Source organism: Coffea eugenioides, chromosome 3 (assembly GCF_003713205.1).
Source record: "Coffea eugenioides isolate CCC68of chromosome 3, Ceug_1.0, whole genome shotgun sequence".
Lineage (NCBI taxonomy): Eukaryota > Viridiplantae > Streptophyta > Magnoliopsida > Gentianales > Rubiaceae > Coffea > Coffea eugenioides.
The window spans coordinates 30,822,353-30,831,046 of NC_040037.1; the positions used below are offsets into that span (position 1 = coordinate 30,822,353).

The following is an 8,694-nucleotide window of genomic DNA, read 5'->3' on the forward strand; positions in this document are numbered from 1 at the left end:
CACATGGAACCAGAACATACACTTTATACCGTTGGAAAGGTTGGGATATCTAGTTTCAAATGCCGCTGACGGCACTCGATTTCGATATCGGAGCACAGAGTTATGGCCGAAATACGAAAGCGGGTCAGAGCATTACGAAAACAGTTTTCCAGATTTACTAGCTTCACGAAATTGATCCCATTGACCAACCAAACCTCAGTATTTTTAAATGAAACTTTATACACCATATATTCAACATAAAACACAAGCTCACTTGGTGAATCGGCTAATTAACCGTACTACCTAAACAATCTCTTAATATTCGGAACGACATACATCTATAAGGAAAGTTAGGGTTGCAGGGGGAAGCCAGGCCATGGCGGCACTCCAGCCGCCGGCATGGCCCGAGGGGATCTCTAGAAGTTTTGCGGCGGTGGTTGCGGATAACGGCGCTGAGGAGGGGTTTAATCCAGGGTTGATTTCGACGTTTAGAGGGGAGCCGGCCCTTCGAATCGCGAAACAGGATATCCTACAATTGGCTCTTCCATTCCAGCACGCTCTTGTGGGACGTTTCTCGTATAGCAGGCCGCCGATGGAGGCGGTGCGGAAATTCTTTCTGTCTTTGGGTCTGAAGGGAGAGTGCGCGGTAGCCTTGTTGGATTCAAATCATGTTCTCATCAGACCAACAAGGGAGGAAGATTACACTAGACTCTTTGTCCGCCGTACGTGGTTCATAAAGAGTTCACCTATGACTTTGTCGAAGTGGTCATTGGATTTCAAAGCCAACAAAGAAAGCTCAATTGCGCCTGTCTGGGTCAGTTTTCCAGGCTTGCCTATTCCGTTTTTCGGAAGGAAGATTCTGGATAAATTGGCCTCGGTGTTGGGTCGTATGTTGAAGGTCGATGCAGCAACGGGGGATCTGCGGCGGCCCTCGGTGGCGCGGGTTTTGGTCGAGATGGATGTTACCCAGGAGCCTGTGAGACGGATCTGGATAGGGGAGGAAGAGTATGGTTTTTGGCAGACGGTTGAATATGAGAACTGGCCTGAGTTTTGCTTTTTCTGTGAGCGGTTTGGCCATGATCACCAGCAATGCTTCAAGAAGAATCCAGCGTTGAAACCTGAAAAACGTCGGCACCCACAGCAGGCTCCCCCAAGGGTCACATGGGTAGAAAGGCAGGGGGAGGATGTGCGGCGGGATATGCACCATTCCACGATAGCTGGAGAGGTGGGTGGAGGTGTAGGGGTTGAGGGCGTGGTTGTTCATGGCCAGCCTGAGGGGGAGAAGGTTAAAGGGTTGTCTCTGGAAGGGGAGTCGCAACGCACTGGGGAAGACTCACCGTTGCACCAGGCAGTGGCTGGGTCTTCGGCAGAAGCTGGAATGGCAGGGAAGGCCGGGGATGGGCAGGAGCAAGGGGGGGAAATGTGGCTTCAAGGGTTGAAGCTGAGGACGGAGAGACAGATACGCGGGGCCTTTTGGCGCTGGTGCTGGCACATGCAGGGGATAAGGAGGCTGTCCAGGAAGGAGTGGTGGAGTCGGTTCATCTAAGTAATTCATTCGGGATCCTGAGCAGGGTGGGTGAAGCAATTGATGGGTGGCCAACAGGTAATTTGAGAAGGGTTCAATCGCTAAGTCCACGCCGAGGATCTCCAGCAAGGGAATTGCGACAACAGGACTTTCAGGTCATGCAGGAGGAGTTGACACAGAGGTTGGAACACTCGCGTAGTCTGGAGTCGTGGGGGAAGGGCGCTGTAGAGGATACTAGGCGTGTGGAAATTGTGGGTGAGCCGGAAAGAATGGCCAGGCGTCCACGGTCCAACAAAAGGGGAGACGAAACTCGCACTAGGTATGCTCTTCGTTCTAATGCTAATGTTAGGACAGACTAATTTTCTTGTGTGGAACATACGGGGTGCGTCTAAGATGGATTCACTCCGGTATTTAAAAAAGTTAAAGGTTGAGTATAATGTGCAACTGTTGATATTGTTGGAACCTATGTCGGAGGAAGGCCGACTAGAGTTTGTCAAAAGACTGGTTGGGTTTGAATCGGCAATTTCACTGGTGGAGGGAAAGATTTGGATACTTTGGGACAATACCCTTAACATTTCATATTGCCCGCAAGCGGAGCAGTTAGTAGATATGGAGATTGTTTCCCCGGTGGGTTCATTCTTTTTCACAGCAGTCTATGCCCGATGCACTGGGGTGGCTAGGCGGCCGCTCTGGAGGGCCTTGGAGCATTTGGCGGTCTCGCGTCAGGGGTCTTGGATGGTGGCTGGGGATTTTAATATCATTGCGGAGGCGTCAGAAAGGTTTGGGGGTGCACCTCCAAATGCACGGAATATGGAGGAGTTCAATCAAACATTGTTTCATTGTGGTCTAACTGCGGTGGAGTTTGAAGGCTCTAGGTACACTTGGACGAATGGGACGGTGTGGCAGCGTTTAGATCGTGTGGTGATCAACCAGAAGTGGGCGGAGATGTGGGCGGTGACTCGGGTGTTGCACCTAGCGTGGGGACGGTCAGATCATGCGCCTTTATTAATTAAGTGTGGTTCAGGAAGACAAGGGAAATCGGCCTTTAGGTATCTCAACGTGTGGCCCCGGCACAAGACCTTTTTTTGAAGTTGTCCAGGGAGCTTGGGGAGGGGGAGGTTCTGCCCGAACGATGACAGCGTTCTATCGCAAACTGGTGGTGGTGAAGAACAAGCTGAGGGTTTGGAACAAGGAGGTTTTTAGGAATATTGGCTCCAGGGTCAAGGAACTAGAACAGGAAATGAGGATAGCGGAAATGAAGTATGACACGGAGCGAAATGTGACAATGAAGATTGCTTATCATGAGGCTCGAGCGGCCTATATGAAGCAATTGGCTGTTGAGTGTGGTTTTTGGCGTCAAAAATCAAGGATTAAATGGATTCAGGAGGGGGATGCGAACAGGCTTTCTTTCAGGCTGTGGTTCGGCAAAGGCGGGCAGCAAACTACATCTCTGGTATTCGGAGTGAAACTGGGCAGTGGCTGACTGAGGATGCGGACATTAAGGGTTCGGCAGCTTCATTTTTTGAGTCGCTTTTTAATTCGGATAGGGGTACTGATCGGCAACCTGTTCTGCCCTTTGATCTCCCACAGGTGTCTCTGGGGGATAATGCCAATTTGTTGGCAGTGCCAACAATGTCGGAGGTGCGCGAAGTGGTCTTCTCGATAAGCCCAGATAGTGCCCCTGGACCAGACGGCTTTGGGTCAGGATTTTACCAGGTTTGTTGGGAGATCATCAAGGATGGTTTGGTGGCTGCTATTCAGGATTTTTTTAAAGGGGGCTGGCTCCCCAAAGGTGTAACCAGTACTCTAATCGTGTTGATCCCCAAAATTGAGGGGGCTTCTCGGTGGCAGGAATTCCGGCCCATCAGTTTATGTAATGTTAGCTCCAAGATTATATCTAAGCTGGTGTCCAACAGGTTGAATCAGCTCCTCCCTCAACTGATCTCTCCTTGCCAGTCGGGCTTCGTCCCGGGTCGTCAAATAATGGATAACATTCTCCTGGCGCAAGAACATGAAAAGGAGCTGGACCGACGCTTGGAGGTTCCGAATCTCATGCTCAAGCTCGATATGGAAAAGGCATATGATCGAGTGGAGTGGTCCTTCCTCTTGTTCATGCTCCGATCGTTTGGCTTCCAGGAACCTGCAGTAGATTTGATCTTCCGGTTGGTGGCCAATAATTGGTTCTCAGTATTAGTCAATGGGGAGCCAGCTGGTTTCTTCAGGTCAACGAGAGGGGTCAGGCAAGGAGATCCAATCTCTCCAGGGCTCTTTATTCTAGTGGCCGAATTTTTTGGCAAAGGGCTGCATTCCTTGTTTCAACAAGATAGACACAGGTTTTTTCAGGCTGGGGGAATTACGATACCATATCTGGCATTCGCGGATGATGTCCTCATTTTTACCAGGCTTGAAAGGGAGACTTTAGAGGTGGTTAGGGATTTCTTCTCACAATACCAACGGTACTCAGGACAAAAGATCAATGTGGCGAAGAGCGGGTTTGTCTGCTCATCTGGGGTTTCAGAGACGCAGTTGGAACTGGTGTCTAGCATTCTGGGCTTTCAGAGGCAGTTCTTGCCGATGGTATATCTTGGTGTCCCCATTTCCCGTGGTCGTTGTTCATCTATGGCCTTTGATGGGATCCTTGCAAAAGTGCGGGCACGGATCTGTCATTGGAGTGGGAAGCTGTTGTCCATGGGGGGCAAATTAATTCTTATAAAGCATGTCTTGAATTCGATGCCGATATATCTCTTACAGGTGCTCAAGCCCCCCAAGGCAGTTTTAGTGGCCCTGGGCAGATTATTCAATGCTTTCTTATGGGATAAATCCAGGGAGGATAAACGTACGCACTGGGCGTCTTGGGAGAAGTTGTGTTTTCCCACAGAGGAAGGGGGGTTAGGGGTTCGGCTGCTGGGTGACATGGTTAAAGCCTTATCTTTCAAACTGTGGTGGAGGTTACGCCAAAGGGGGTCCTTATGGTCGGATTTTATGTTCTCTAAGTATATTAAGGACCAGCACCCGTTGCAAGTGGAGGTTTCAAGGCCGTCTGGCACATGGAAGCGTTTGATTGGCATAAGGGAGGGGGCGGAGGCGCAGATTTCATGGACTCTGGGACCGGGCATGGTGGATTTCTGGTTAGACACCTGGTGCGAGCTGGGCCCCTTAAGTGCTTTGGTCCCGGCAGAGCGCGATAGACCACACTTTTTAGTGGCGGAATTCCTTGGTAGGGGGGGATGGAACCGGGGCCGGCTTCTACACTGGCTACCGGCCAATCTGGTGGATTGGATCGTGGAGGTGCCGTTCGACCTTGAGGGTCAGGATCAGCTCCTGTGGGCAAAGTCGGCGACGGGGCAATTTTCTGTAACTGCTGCGTGGGAACTGTGCCGGCAACGTCGGGGAGCCTGGCCACTGACTAAAATGGTTTGGAACAAGGGTACACCGTTGAAAATTTCATTATTTGCTTGGAGGTGCTGGGTAATTTATACCTTTGGACTCGTGATGCGGGGAAGAGGGCTGCCCTTGGTTTCCAGGTGCTCCTGCTGTCTGGAGGAGGCGGAATCATTGTCACATCTTTTCGTCACTGGTCCAGTGGCGAGGGAAGTTTGGGGGCATTTTGCCATGTAAATGTTCGGCATTACTTCAAGGGCCTCCTGAAGATATTCAGCTGCTGTGGAGGAGGTGGGCCACTTCGCTGACTCATATCCCTCCGCATCATATTCGGTGTTTGCTGCCATTAGTGGTTTCATGGTTCTTATGGCGGGGCCGTAACAAAGCAAGGTTTGAAGGACGGTCTTTTTCGGCCCGCGGGGTTATCATTGAGGTTAGTAACTACTTGCACGACCTGGGAAGAGCAAATATGCTGGATCAGGTACAGTTCCGTGGTGACCAGGATTGCGAGTGGGCAAGGTTAGCAGTGGGTAAGACACGTAAACGGCGACCTGTGGTGGTAATATGGGAGTTTCCCCCGTCGCTGTGTTACAAGCTGAACACGGATGGGAGTGTGGTCAACGATAAGGCTAGTGGAGGAGGGGTGTTACGGGATTCGCGTGGTAGAGTTATCTTTGCATTCTATAAGGAGTTTGGGGAAAAAGGCGTTCTGCAGGCTGAGGCTTTGGCGGTTTTAGAGGGGCTCTTACTCTGTGGGACAAGGGGGTTATCTGGGATTCTAGTGGAGGTGGACTCGGCGGTCCTTGTGTCGTTAGTCAAATCCTCGGCACTGGGGGGTTGGTTGCATTGCAATGTCATAAGGCGGATTCGTCGTCTGTTGGATCAGCTTGCGATGTCGTTTAGGCATATATTCCGAGAGGCAAACGGGGTTGCAGATGGGTTAGCTGCTCTGCAGGGATGTCCGAGTACGGTTTTTAATTCTCCTCAGTTGTTACCGCGGCAGGTTCGGGGACGTATTGCTATGGATGCTGCCCAAGTCCCGGCCTTTAGATTTGTACTTGAGTAAGGGATAGGAGGCTCGAAATCGCTTGTAACTGTTTTTTTTGGATTGAATAAAAAGTTACTTGTTTAAAAAAAAAAAGCTCACTTGGTCATAAAACCCCTAAAGTCATGACTTAAAAAAATATATATATATATATTCAACATATAAACATGATGTATAAGTCATGAAACCCTCAAAATTCTGCAAAAAGGGGTGCGATTGAAACAGGGCAACCCTGAACATTTTTGAACTACACATCCCTTGAAGTCGAGACTAGCTAGGTATCATTAATCTACCCATTTAAGCACTAAACTAGCATTATATCCATCATCAATCATTAATCCAAGGGTGGGAGTTCATAGAGCCCACCATCAAAATTTTCCGACATGAAATAAAATAAATAACATGTAATTTTGGCAAATAATTCCACCACAATAAATCTGTTATCGGCTAAACAGAATTCCAGCAGTTAATTGGTCATAAATCCAACTTTTTACTTGGCTAAAACATGATATTAAGTACTCAATTTCGGCATGCAATTACTTAACTAGTCGATTAACATTTCTAGTTCAAAAATCCGATTCGGTCAGCAACAAGAATCATCCAAAATTCCAGAAATTTATTCAGTTTTTCCTCGGCTAAGCTTGCATGTAAGCTGATCCATTTCATTTTTATTTTTTTCTTGCATAACCGAGCCAAGGAGCTGCATGCAAAGCTTAATCATCTTGTTCTTAGTTAGATAAACGGATTTATCAGCTCAGACTACTACAAAGAGACAGAATTGAAGCTGCATTTCCCAAAACAATCTCACGGCAATTCCAATTCCTTCCTAATCAGATTTTCTCATGCTTTGATTGCATCATCCGAGTGCTTAATCATCACATGCAATCTCTTAAACATCTTGTAATTAGCTAATTAATCACAGCTATAAGCTCAGATTACTTCAATTAAGCAATGATCAAGTCTGCATTTCTGATTCAAGCTCACGGCAATTCCATTTTCTTTTCATAATCAGAATTTCTGGTGCCTTAACCCATCATCCAAGTGGCTAACCGTTACATGCAAGCTTGTAATCAGCATCATCTACCTAATATTAGCTAGTCTAGGGCCAGAGGTTACCTCGGTTTGAGGCTTAGCTCACGCGACAATGAGCTGCAGAATTTTTCCTCTCGGCTTGCTATCGCTCTTGGGGTTTGGTTGTTGCAGAACCGCAGCTCACTAGCTCTCCCTCTCTTGCTCACACGCGAACTGGAGGTGGTGGTCCTGGTTGGATGTTGCAGTCGCGGTGGAGTTGTTGGAAACGGGTGCAGCTGGTTGAGGTGAAGAAAATGGTCACAGCTGGTGGAGGTGAAGGTGCAGAAAAGGATTGAACTCACGCGGTGTCTCTTTCTTTCTTCCCTCAAGCTCGCAGACAGAACAGAAAATGTGGCAGCTCGCAGTTTTTTTTCCTTGCTCTCATATGCAGAATGCCGCTCTCTCCTTCCCCTCGGTCGATGATTACAAGGTGAGGAAATGTTGTTGTGGTTTGGGGCTGAGGTAAAAATGGAGAGGAAATGGAGATGAATGGCAGATAAGAGGTTGAGTGTTTGAAAGGCTTGCGTGTTGGATTGGAGAAGATTTGCATTGGCCGAATGAGGAGGTTGGCTATGATGTTGTCCGCAAATGGTTTTGGTTGCATGATAATTTGTGAGATAGTGGAGGGTAGTTTAGTCATTTCACTTGTCCTCTTGACCTCCACATAAGTCCTTGGTTCTAACTTAATTCTAAAAATTATCCCCAATTGTGATTTGAACGCCCAATTATACACTAGTATACTTAAACCATTTTTATCGAAAATTTATCGATTACAATTTAATATTAAGGTTCCTAGTAATTCCTAACATTATTTAGCGATTAAATTAGTTATCAGAATTTCCAATTATTTATTCCCAAGAAATAGAGTTAGTTTAACTCGAAATTTATCGATTTAGTATAATGAAGTCAAGTGAAATAATAATTTAATACAAGTGTGTCAGTTTGCACATAAAAATTATTTTTACGCACTTATTGTGAAAACAAAGAAGGATAAGACTATAATTATCGAAATTTTCACGCCTTAAGTATGTTTAGTATATTAGTATCATGTTTATCTAAAATTCATTGGTTTTCATCTTAACGCGGAAATTCCTATTAACATTTAACATTAGCAACTAATTGGATTTAATCATTGGAATTTAAATAATTTGTTTTAAGATAGTAAGGTTGTCGACTCAAGTGTCATTAATTTAGCATAATGGCAACTAAGAATTCCAACGTTTTATGTTAAGGCGGAAAATTAATCTAACTCTAAAGATATTAATTTAGTCTAGCAAAACCAAGAAATTTCATAACTTAGGAAAATTTTATTATTTTTCACATAAATTTGTTTTTACGTACTTAATTGCAAACAAGTAAAAAAAATAATGTTAGAAATTATTAAGGAATAAAAGAAATGAAATTGAAATATGCACCGACTTATATATATTTTTCAGGGTTCTCACAAAGAGTTGCTCCCAACTCAAGATGTTTAACCAATGCCACTGCCAGTGCATCGTCTCCTTCCAATTCAAATATTTCCTGTACAATGGGCTCAATAACAATCAAAGCAAAAACAGAGTTAGCCTCATTCGGGTATTTCATCGCATCGAAGATATTGAAATTTACAATTTCACCATCAAACTCCATCGATATGTACCCTCATTCACATCTGCTTTTGTCCTAACAGTGCTTAAAAATTGTCTGCCTAGCA

General features: G+C 46.2%; 1 protein-coding gene across 1 annotated transcript; it reads left to right on the plus strand.

Moving 5' to 3' along the window:
• Nucleotides 1-2,636: 2,636 nt before the first annotated feature.
• On the plus strand, nt 2,637-5,951 carry LOC113766396. The gene is made up of 3 exons (XM_027310592.1): nt 2,637-2,957; nt 3,095-4,931; nt 5,029-5,951. The coding sequence occupies exons 1-3, from the start codon at nt 2,637-2,639 to the stop codon at nt 5,949-5,951; spliced, it is 3,081 nt and encodes a 1,026-aa protein (XP_027166393.1).
• The last annotated feature ends 2,743 nt before the right edge of the window (nt 5,952-8,694 follow it).